The sequence below is a fragment of the Carassius auratus genome, chromosome 17, assembly GCF_003368295.1.
Source record: "Carassius auratus strain Wakin chromosome 17, ASM336829v1, whole genome shotgun sequence".
Classification (NCBI taxonomy): domain Eukaryota; kingdom Metazoa; phylum Chordata; class Actinopteri; order Cypriniformes; family Cyprinidae; genus Carassius; species Carassius auratus.
The window spans coordinates 27,633,835-27,645,955 of NC_039259.1; the positions used below are offsets into that span (position 1 = coordinate 27,633,835).

General features: G+C 33.7%; 1 protein-coding gene across 1 annotated transcript in view; it reads left to right on the plus strand.

Annotated features, from left to right (window-relative positions):
• Positions 1–7,405: 7,405 nt before the first annotated feature.
• LOC113117764 (inverted formin-2-like) overlaps positions 7,406–12,121 on the plus strand; it is a 6,336-nt gene continuing 1,620 nt past the window's right edge. The window contains exons 1-4 of the mRNA XM_026286670.1: positions 7,406–7,583; positions 7,707–7,792; positions 7,860–7,960; positions 8,869–8,939. Of these exons, the coding sequence (XP_026142455.1) occupies positions 7,503–7,583; positions 7,707–7,792; positions 7,860–7,960; positions 8,869–8,939 (339 nt within the window). The 5' untranslated portion in view covers positions 7,406–7,502. The remainder of the gene's footprint in view (positions 7,584–7,706; positions 7,793–7,859; positions 7,961–8,868; positions 8,940–12,121) is intronic.

A 12,121-nucleotide genomic window follows, 5' to 3' on the forward strand; every position in this document is an offset into this window, starting at 1 on the left:
AGGACGAACTCCTGAGGCTTCATGGAGGAACTGACATGAGCAACCATCAGGAAGTCTTCACATCTCTGTTTAACAAGGTGAGCAGCAAGGGATCAGCCATAATATAGCCAAAAATATCGTTTTTTTTCCCATTTTACTTTATATTAATAGTCGTTTTATCATTAATGGGCAAGGAAAAGCTTTGCACAAGTGTGTCTGACCTGGAGAATAAATGTAAATATAACTTGTTTGTTCACAACCTTTAAATTTAGATTTTTATTTTATATACATAGAGTCGGAGAGTATAATAAATGCAAATAGTGTTTACGTTATTGTTTCAAATAACATCTGTGGAATTAAAATAAATAATCCTCCATCGTCGTTCAGTCTAACATATATACTTTTGTAAATGTGAAAAAACATACATAATCTGACCTGTACTTATATCAAATAAGTGACCTTACTAAATTCTATTAGGTTTTAAATAAAGAAAGGCATTGCTAGGATAGGATACTAAGACACTTTTAATGTAATCTAATAATTCTTGTTCTAAATATGTCTGAAAAGATGTTTCTTTTGGTATATAAACAGTTACACTGAATTACATTGTAGCTGTTTTCTTCTGTAAATCATGGTAAAATTGTATGATAGGCAATTATTTTTTTTGCTCAGAAAAACAAAAAATAAAATAAAACCAAAAACATTCTAATGTAAAAGTAATGTATTAAAGATCTCACTGCATTATTACAATTAAAGGCAAAATTAATGTTTGGAAATTATAAATAAATGATAGAAATAACTGACTTTTAGCTGGTCAGAATACTAGTGTTCTGCTCATTTTGGCCTCCGCTGTATATTTTAGATCAGTTGTATGGTGTTCATGCTCCTCTTTCAGATCTGTGATGTTCTCTGTGTGTTTTTGGTCTGGTCTGGTGGGGTGTGTTTGCAGGTGAGCAGCTTCCCGTCGTCTCTTCAGCTGTTGTCCGTCTTGCAGGCGCTGCTGCTGCTGGGTCCCGAGCGAGCCGATATCTGGCAGGCGCTGGAGGCGCTCGCTAACAGAGCCGTACTGATCGCTCAGAGCTGTGAGTTTCTCTTCATTCCACTCTGTTTCTCAGAGAGTGGATTCTGATTGAAACACTGGCCCCTTTATTGATAGGTGAATAGTTGTCTGTCCTAATGTGGAGATCACAACAATCTTACAGTACGTTATTCTCAAATGTAGAAAAGTTGTGGCTGCTGCCAGTGTTAATAGAAATCCTTTGTATGTTTTTTTGTTTTTTTTTTTACTAAGGGACACAATCACTCATTAAGGAAGTTTATTTATTTTTTGATCAGTTATCTATGACATACAACAATCATTAAATACTATGGTATTTATTTATTGCATACTTATTTGTTCTTGCTTTGTTTATTTTTATTTATGGTCTTATTAAATATATATTATTACTATTATTTATAATAACATAATATTATTATTATTATTATTATTACTAACTCATGCATCACTTTCTTGATTATTTACTTTTTTAACTTATATTTATTTGATTATTTACCTATTTGTTTGTATATCTACTTTTTTATTTACATGATTTTCTTTTTACCTATATATTAACTTAATGTAATTATGCTTTCTTATTTACATATTTAATTTGTTAGTTGCTTATTTAAATTTTTCTTTTGTTATAATGACCTGCCCAACTCAATCCGAGCAGCTTTGCTTCCACTGTCCTCATTTGTAAGTCGCTTTGGATAAAAGCATCTGCTTAATGACTAAATGTAAATATGTACATATATTAATTCACTTGTTTAATTATTTATGTATTTATTTTTTTATCTTTTATATTGCTTATTTACGTATATTGATTACTTATTTACTTAATTTATATATAAACTATTTACCGATATATCAACTTCAGTTTTGTACTTATTTACTTGCTTATTTACTTGATTCATTTTAATTTCTTTATGCTTGTTTGTTTATTTATTTATTTTCTTGTATATTAATTTGCTATTTACACTCATTTACTTGCATTTTTATTTAAATTATTTACTAGTGGTCAACCGATATATCGCTAAGGCCGATATATCGCTAAGGCCGATATATCGCTAAGGCCGATATATCGGCCGATATTTGGCATTTTTCCAAAATTGCATCGGCCAATGTGTTCAATTCGTGTAATTTGTTTATAAACAAATAAATGTATAAGGAAAGTTTTGAATTAATCACTAAATTATGCTAATATTTATTTGTAGTTACTTATTTCCTGGTGTTTCTTTCTTTTCTTTTTTTGTAAGATTTAATTTAGTGAACCTTTTTGTCTAAATGGTTTCATAAAGAACTTTTAACATCTGAAGAACTTTTCAGTTTCATAAAAGCTTCTTTGTGGTGAAAGATTATGAAAAAGGTAAGAAAGACACGGTTCTTTAAAGAACCTTTGACTGAATGGTTCTTTGTGGAATCGAAAATCGTTCTTCTATGGCATCGCTGTGAAGAACCTTTTAAGCAGATGTATTTTTAAGAGTGTAATGTACTGATGAAATGTGTTTTCTCTCTCTCTCTCTGTGGGTTCAGCGGAGATGGACTCATGTGAGAAGATCCTGCAGCGTCTTGTTTTCAGAAAGGAATTGTCCAAAGGCTCTTATGAAGTCGACGGTTACGAATACAAGAGAAAGAATCAAGCCGTACAGACGGAGACCAAAGAGGACACACTGGAGTGTTCCTGCAAACCAACCAAAAACCATGAACCTTCTCCCAACTCAACAAAGACTGGATCTCCTCCTCCTCCTGCTCCAGGAGCATCTATACCTCCTCCTCCTCCAGGAATGACTTCTATATGTTCTCCACTGCCTGCATCTTTACCTGGCATGAGTGTGCCTCCTCCTCTTCCTCCTGCACCTCCTCCTCCTTCAGGAGAATCAGTGGTTCATCCACCACCTCCTCCTCCTCTTCCAGGAGCATCAATGCTTCCTCCACCTCCTCTTTCAGGAGCATCAATGCTTCATCCACCACCTCCACCTCCTCTTCCAGTAGCATCAATGCTTCCTCCACCTCCACCTCCTCTTCCAGGAGCATCAATGCTTCATCCTCCTCCTCCTCTTCCAGGAGCATCAATGCTTCATCCTCCACCTCCTCCTCCTCTTCCAGGAGCATCAATGCTTCATCCTCCTCCTCCTCTTCCAGGAGCATCAATGCTTCATCCACCACCTCCACCTCCTCCTCCTCTTCCAGGAGCATCAATGCTTCCTCCTCCTCCTCTTCCAGGGATGGCTTCTACAGTTCCTCCACTGCCTCCAGCTTTACCTGGCATGACTGTGCCTCCTCTTCTTCCTCCAGGAGCAGGTGATGTGATCGTGGCCCAGACGTTTTACCCAGTTGGTCAGTGTTACTCGGCGCTGGTGAGGAGCGGCCCTCATCCCTCGCTCCGGATGAAGAAGCTCAACTGGCAGAAGCTGAACTCCAGAGCCGTCACCGGTGAGATACTTGAGGAAAGCTTTTGTTCCCAGTTTGGGATGCACGGTAACTCACACTGTGATAGTCATGTGCATCTCGTCAGTAAAGCCAGAAAGATGGGCACGTATAGCGATGAAGGCCAAAATATTAAATGTCATGGAAAAATATTTAGACACTCAAAGAGCCATGTTCAATGTAATTGTTTTGATTGAGGTAAACAAGAAACAATTCTAATTTTAACATTTATTTCTCCAAACGTTGTACAGCTGCATATAAAGTAGTCAAATCTGCTTTTAAACCACTGAAAATGGGTAATACCCAACAATCTGGACTTAAAGCCTCATTGAGATTCCCATATGTCTGGACATGAACGATGTAGGGCCTTGAAATGTACGATTCCGAAATAAAAGTTTATTAAGAACTAGAATCTAAAACCATATGACAATATCTTTAATGCTTCTTGAGTTATAGACATGCAAACTTTGGAAAAATAATATTTATGGCACTCAGGTGGGTATGTTTAATGCAGTTGTCTTGACAGAAGGAAATGAGATGCATTCCTAGTTTCAATATTATTTATTCTTCAGAAACTCTTTAAATGAAAAAAAGTATCATATATTTGCAAACTGACCCACATTTGGTTTTTGACTGCTGAAAATGTGAATTTTTACGATTTTCAAAAGGGTCTTGAGTAATATTTCTTGAGTAACAGAACTGCAAACTTTGGAGAAAAAACATGAAAACATGTTTCCCTATTTTTAAAAGGTCACCATTGGCACATAATGTAACAAAGATTGCTAAAGTCAAAGGATTCTACTAACAGACCTACCAATCCCTGTGTAAAAAATATATATTATGATGCTGCCATATTTCTGAACCTGCAATTTGACTGAATCTCTGGTGAAAAACTGGCACTTTTTTTACCAACTCTACAAAAAAGCAGATTACTCCATAAATATTCATTAACGACATTTTATATTATGGCTTTTCATGACTATACATCGCTATCTTTCATCAGAAAAAAATTAGCGTTAACGGTTTTTATTTTATCAGCTTGTTGTAAACATTTAAATTAAAACTCAGTAGAAATAACATAAACATTAAAATGACAAACTAAAATTATTAATATGAAAAACTATAATTTTATCTAATTGGAAAATACTAGCAAAAATAAAATGCAGACGTTTTATTACAGCTAGTTATATATACAGGTGCTGGTCATATAATTAGAATATCATAGTTAATGTATTTCACTAATTCCATTCAAAAAGTGAAACTTGTATATTATATTCATTCATTACACACAGACTGATATATTTCAAATGTTTATTTCTTTTAATTTGGATGATTATAACTGACAACTAATGAAAAACCCAAATTCAGTATCTCAGAAAATTAGAATATTGTGAAAAGGTTCAATATTGAAGACACCTGGTGCCACACTCTAATCAGATAATTAACTCAAAACACCTGCAAAGCCTTTAAATGGTCTCTCAGTCTAGTTCTGTAGGATACACAATCATGGGGAAGACTGATGACCTGACAGTTGCCCAAAAGACGACCATTGACACCTTGCACAAGGAGGGCAAGACACAAAAGGTCACTGCAAAAGAGGCTGGCTGTTCACAGAGCTCTGTGTCCAAGCACATTAATAGAGAGGTGAAGGGAAGGAAAAGATGTGGTAGAAAAGAGTGTACAAGCAATAGAGATAACTGCACACTGGAGAGGATTGTGAAACAAAACCCATTCAAAAATGTGGGGGAGATTCACAAAGAGTGGACTGCAGCTGGAGCCAGTGCTTCAAGAACCACTACACACAGACGTATGCAAGACATGGGTTTCAAAGGACTGGACTGCTGATGAGTGGTCCACAGTTATGTTCTGTGTTGAAAGTCAATTTTGCATTTCCTTTGGATATCAGGGTCCCAGAATCTGGAGGAAGAGAGGAGAGGCACACAATCCACGTTGCTTGAGCTCCAGTGTAAAGTTTCCACAGTCAGTGAAGGTTTGGGGTCCATGTCATCTGCTGGTGTTGGTCCACTGTGTTTTCTGAGGTCAAAGGTCAACACAGCCGTATACCAGGAAGTTTTAGAGCACTTCATGCTTCCTGCTGCTGACCAACTTTATGGAGATGCAGATTTCATTTCTTCAGAGCTGAAGGCCACTATCAGAGCAACCTGAGCAGTGCCACAGACTGATCGACTCCATGCCACGCTGCATTGCTGCAGTCATTCAGACAAAAAGAGCCACAACTAAGTATTGAGTGCTGTACATGATCATACTTTGAGTTGGCCAAGATTTCTAAAAATCCTTTTTGTTTTCGTCTTAAGTTATATTCTAATTTTCTGAGATACTGAATTTGGTATTTTCCTTAGTTGTCAGTTATAATCATCAAAATTAAAATAATTTTTTTTTTTAGGTTTATCTGAATTAGTTGAGAGCAAAATAAGACTAAATAATTCTAATTCCTCTGAATTTGATTTGGCCGCACAGACAACATTTTTATGTATTTTTAATTAAAAAATCAGGCATGATAAACAAGTTGAAAAAGTACCATAAATGTACCAGAAATATGTGTCGATTTTAATCAGAATTTCTCTCGGTCCAATAGTATAATCATTTTAGAGTATTCGTTTCGACTCAAGGATAATGTAATGGCAAAGTGCCTCAGACTGAGCTGTGAATCTCAGAAGCATTGATTAAATCCGTTTAGATCATGACATTGAATCAGACTGGAAGTGATGCTTTCTATCAGCTCTTGCGTTTTTGTGTGCAAACACACAGCGCATGTTTGAGTGTATGTTGTTCTTTTGTAGATGGTCCTTCATTGTGGGCGTCTGTCACAAGCAAATCTCAGCTGGAGCCCAATTACAGCAGCATCGAGCAGCTCTTCTGTCTGCCGCTCGCCGAACCCAAAGACACGAGCCTCGCCGCGCCGCTCAAGAAGGAGCCCAAAGAGGTGAGAGATCCTGAACAAATCACTGAAGACTGAGGGGAAAGTCCTCTGAGAGGTTATTTCTTTACAATATAGAGCCTTATGATTACTTTATTTTATGAGGAAAATGCAGACTGAGTCACAGAATCCTGTACTTTTGGATGAGAATTTAGTTTTTTTTAATAATTAATAAAAAAATTGTAATAATGTAGTTCTCAAAGTAATAATAATTTTATTACCACTGCTTTTATTTAAGTTTGTATCAAATCATAAATCCTGAAAATGTAAAATCCACAACGCACATTCTGAAAAATGTTATGCATTTCATAGTGCTTTATTACTTTAAAAAGATCAAATTAAAATTAAGTAAATTTTATGAAATAAATTAAGTAGACGTGTTTTGTTTTTATAAATTATTTTATTAATTTTAATTAACCCATTAAAATGGAATCCAGAATAATTAAAACAAAAAAGCAAGGAATTTTTGGGGTAAAAAACTGAATTTAAAAAATAAATATAATGCATTTCATTGAAATTAAAAATGTAACGCATGCTTTTTGATTAAAATTTCATTTGACCTTTAAAACGGAGTCTTGAAAAATTTAAATGGAAAAAATGATCCTGAAAAATTACGATGAAAAAAAAGCTGAATTTGGAAAAGAATAAAAATGGAATTTGTGATCAAAATAAAATGGATTTCATTTGAATATAAAAATATTTAAGCACTTAATTAATCATTAAATTCTATAAATCCTAGGATTACAATTAATTGATTACACATTTCTTTTTGATTTATTAATTTAATTTAACCTTTAACCAGAAAGATTGTATATTTAAAAAAAAAAAACAAGAAAATAATAATAACTTTTATTTACTGAATTTGAACAAATACCAGATTTCATAAAGCCTGTAGTAAAACATCATTACTGATGAATAACTCCCAAATAAACATTTTTCTCCTATTTCTCAGATTTCCTTCATTGACCCCAAGAAGAATATGAACCTGAATATCTTTCTGAAGCAGTTCAAGTGGTACGATAATCCTTTCTGGATCGGTTTGTGTCTGTTTATGTGATCTTGTGATGAGACGTTTAATTTATTTCACTCTCAAACAGCTCAAATGAAGAGTTCGTGTCAATGGTGCAGAAAGGAGACTGTTCGAAATTTGACGTCGAGTCCCTGAAACAGCTGCTAAAACTGCTTCCAGAAAAACACGAGGTACTTCTCTGTAAAACAAAATCATATGCAAGTACCTCACATGATGCAAATGAAAGTATAGCTCACAATCTGTGTTTTCTGAGTAAATCGACAGTCTGTCCTGCTTGCTTTTAACTTCTCCAGATTGACAACTTAAAATCATTTCAAGGAGATCCGGACAAACTGGCAAACGTGGACCACTTTTACCTCTCACTGCTGGCTGTGCCCTGGTAAACACACACTGTTGTTCTGATGCTGTAGGTGCATGAGGCAGTTATTATGTGTTTGTGTCCTCAGTTACCAGCTGAGGATTGAATGCATGTTGCTGTGTGAGGAGACTCTGTCTGTGCTGGAGATCCTGAAGCCCAAGGTGGAGCTGCTGGAGACGGCGTGTGAGAGTGAGTACTGACCGCTGCTGACCGCCGCTGATGGTCACTACTCCTCTGCTCCTAAAGATCAGCAGAGTTCCTTTACGACTCGAAACCTTCAGTCAGATTCTTGTGCAATGTGTGAGATCACGTTTGAAAAAAAAAATAAATAAATTTGTTTGTTTAATGTTTTTTTTTGTTTTATTTTTATATGTAATTTATTAATGTATTGGTTTTTTTCATGTTTATTTTATCCATTTATTTATTAAGCTAATTAGTTTGTGTTTTGTATATTTTTTTCACATTATAGTTTTTCATTCTTTTTAATTTTTGTTTTGAATGTAGTTTCTTTAATGTATTGTTTATGCATTTCCATTTGCTAAATTTTTTTATATTTAATTTATCTGTTTTGTTTTTCTGTTTATTTTGTTCATTTAGCTCATTAATTTGTTTTGTTGTTTTATTTTTGTTTATTTTTTCATATTTTAGTTACTTTTTTATCTTATTTTCTGTATTATCTGTTGTTTTTTCCATTTATTTTATCCATTTTATCCATTTATTTAGCTAAATAGTTTTTTAGTTTTTTTTTTTTACATTTTATTTGTTCAAATGTTAGTTTATATAATTTTTAATTTGTTTCTGTATTTTGTTTTGTGTATTTTTTGTTTTGTTTTTATATTTATTGTATTAGTATTTTGTTTGCGTATTTTTGTTTCTGTTTTAGTGCATTTTATTAAGTATTTTATTTTATTTATTTTTATCCGTTTAGTTGCTAATTAAAAGTTCACATACTGGAAAAAAAAATCACACACAATTTTGCAAACATTAATGCATTTGTTAATACTTTACACACGTCTTTGTTTAATGTACAGTATTTATTAGCACACACACAATTACTGTTTTTGCTAAATTACTAAAGTGAAGTGTGTCGTCCGCAGATCTCAGGAAAAGTTCACTGCTGCCCAGTTTCTGCAAACTCATCCTCAGCGTTGGAAACTTTCTCAACTATGTAAGGAAATCGAAATTAAAGAATTTGTTCATGACCAAAGGCATTGAATTTAAACGAGACGCTATGACGCGTCTCTACCGATATCCAGCCACATCTACATAGGCCCTAGCAATATTTTTGATCAAACAATTAAATGTTTATATGTGTATAAATGACCAAAAGGCCATTCATTTTCAAATTTGACATCTCTCGGATTTTAGATAATTTGTTTCAGATCGGGAATTCAAATCGCTTCGAATCATTTGTTTCAGATCGGGAATTCAAATCGCTTCAAATCATTTGATTCAGATCGGCAATTCAAATCGCTTCAAATCATTTGATTCAGAACGGGAATTCAAATCGCTTCAAATCATTTGATTCAGAACGGGAATTCAAATCGCTTCAAATCATTTGATTCAGAACGGGAATTCAAATCGCTTCAAATCATTTGATTCAGAACGGGAATTCAAATCGCTTCAAATCATTTGATTCAGAACGGGTATTCAAATCGCTTCAAATCATTTGATTCAGATCAGGAATTCAAATCGCTTCAAATCATTTGATTCAGATCGGGAATTCAAATCGCTTCAAATCATTTGATTCAGATCAGGAATTCAAATCGCTTCAAATCATTTGATTCAAATCACTTCAAATCATTTGATTCAGATCGGAATTCAAATCGCTTCAAATCATTTGATTCAGATCGGGAATTCAAATTGCTTCAAATCATTTGAATAAGAACGGGAATTCAAATCGCTTCAAATCATTTGATTAAGAACGGGAATTCAAATCGCTTCAAATCATTTGATTCAGATCTGGAATTCAAATCGCTTCAAATCATTTTATTCAAATCACTTCAAATCATTTGATTCAGATCGGGAATTCAAATCGCTTCAAATCATTTGATTCAGAACGGGAATTCAAATCGCTTCAAATCATTTGATTCAGAACGGGAATTCAAATCGCTTCAAATCATTTGATTCAGAACGGGAATTCAAATCGCTTCAAATCATTTGATTCAGAACGGGTATTCAAATCGCTTCAAATCATTTGATTCAGATCAGGAATTCAAATCAATGTTAATTTCGTTGACTAAATATTTTCGTCATTATTTTCGTCACGAATATATTTTTGCGGACGAAAACGAAACGAAAACTAAAAAAGAAGGCACTGATGGAGACTAAAACTATGACTAAATTGATTGACATTATCGTCAACGAATAAAGGACGAGACGAAAATAGACTGTGACGAAAATCAAATCAGCAGACGGGAGAGATGCGAGGAATGAGCAAAAGAACCGGCAAAACATAACAGACTGCATGAGAGAAGAGAACCAATCAGAGCCTGACTTATTGAGACGTGAAGCGAAGGTTTTCAGTTTTTAAATGAGCTCCCGGGAAGTCGGCATTCGAAGAGGTGATGTCTAAAAGAGCGACAAAATGTCCACAGCTCACTTCACGTTTGACGACGAACAAAACAAAACAACTTTAAAGCACGCGGAGCGCTCATTCGTGGCAAGAACACAACCAATTTGAAAAGACATTTACAAACGAGCCACCCGGACATTTCCTCAAATGTAATTTCACAACGATGTTCTTTTGTTTATTGAGCTAAGCAAAATTGGAATAGTGCTGTGCGTAGATGTTGTAGCATTAAATATTACGAACTGAAAAGTACTGTAAAATAGCCCCTTCTTCAAGTTAGATGAGAGCACAATACTAAAACGTAATATTATGATACATACATTTGATTAATACTAATGTTTAGTATATTTTATAATGTTCTACTTTTTGACAATATCACAAATATTTCTATATTAGTCATGTGAAACGTGAATGTTCACATCCTATCATTATACATACTAATCTAGCAATATTGTAGTATTTAAAACATACAATATTGCTAGACAAATGAATACCTTATAAAATCTTGTTACTTTTTTAATCCACCCAACTTATTAAATATTTACTTTAAATGTATGCACTCCTTATTCAGCTCAGCTGTAAGCTTTAAGGTCCTGGACCTAACTTTATTTTTCTTTTATTGATGGTCAATTGGCAGCTAGTTATTGTTTACATTATCATAACAGTGTTTGTTGCTGCATAAAAGCTTTTGAATCGAAATAAAGACACAGTTGTGTTGAAAAAGTTGAATTTGTGTTGTGTTGTATATTTTGGTTAAGTTTGTTTCCTATACCAGCTGTAAAAAATACAGCTGTTATTGATTTTAGTCTTATTTTAGTCGACTAAAATAAGACTAAAATTAAAACAAATCAGATGACTAAAACTTGACTAAAACTAAAAAGAATTATAGTCAAAAGACTAAGACTAAAACTAAATTAAAATTTTGTGTCAAAATTAACACTGATTCAAATCGCTTCAAATCATTTGATTCAGATCAGGAATTCAAATCGCTTCAAATCATTTGATTCAAATCAGGAATTCAAATCGCTTCAAATCATTTGATTCAGATCGGGAATTCAAATCGCTTCAAATCATTTGATTCAGATCAGGAATTCAAATCGCTTCAAATCATTTGATTCAAATCACTTCAAATCATTTGATTCAGATCGGAATTCAAATCGCTTCAAATCATTTGATTCAGATCGGGAATTCAAATTGCTTCAAATCATTTGATTAAGAACGGGAATTCAAATCGCTTCAAATCATTTGATTCAGATCTGGAATTCAAATCGCTTCAAATCATTTTATTCAAATCACTTCAAATCATTTGATTCAGATCGGGAATTAAAATCGCTTCAAAATCATTTGATTAAGAACGGGAATTCAAATCGCTTCAAATCATTTGATTCAGAACGGGAATTCAAATCGCTTCAAATCATTTGATTCAGAACGGGAATTCAAATCGCTTCAAATCATTTGATTCAGAACGGGAATTCAAATCGCTTCAAATCATTTGATTCAGATCAGGAATTAAAATCGCTTCAAATCATTTGATTCATTTGATGTTTTTTATTTTTATTAAACCTTAGAAAACAAACCATTTAGACAGGAGGCCTACAGTTCTATCCAAATATCCAAAGATATTGAATTTGTTTTGCAAAGAAAAGTTAAGTAACCATGTTCTTTTGAATAACCACAGTTTTAATACAAATACGGTGGTTAATATTTGTAAAGGCTGTGTTGCCAGGTTAAAAGCTTGGAGGAAACACAAATTATATATTTTGCTTTTAAGTTGTCAA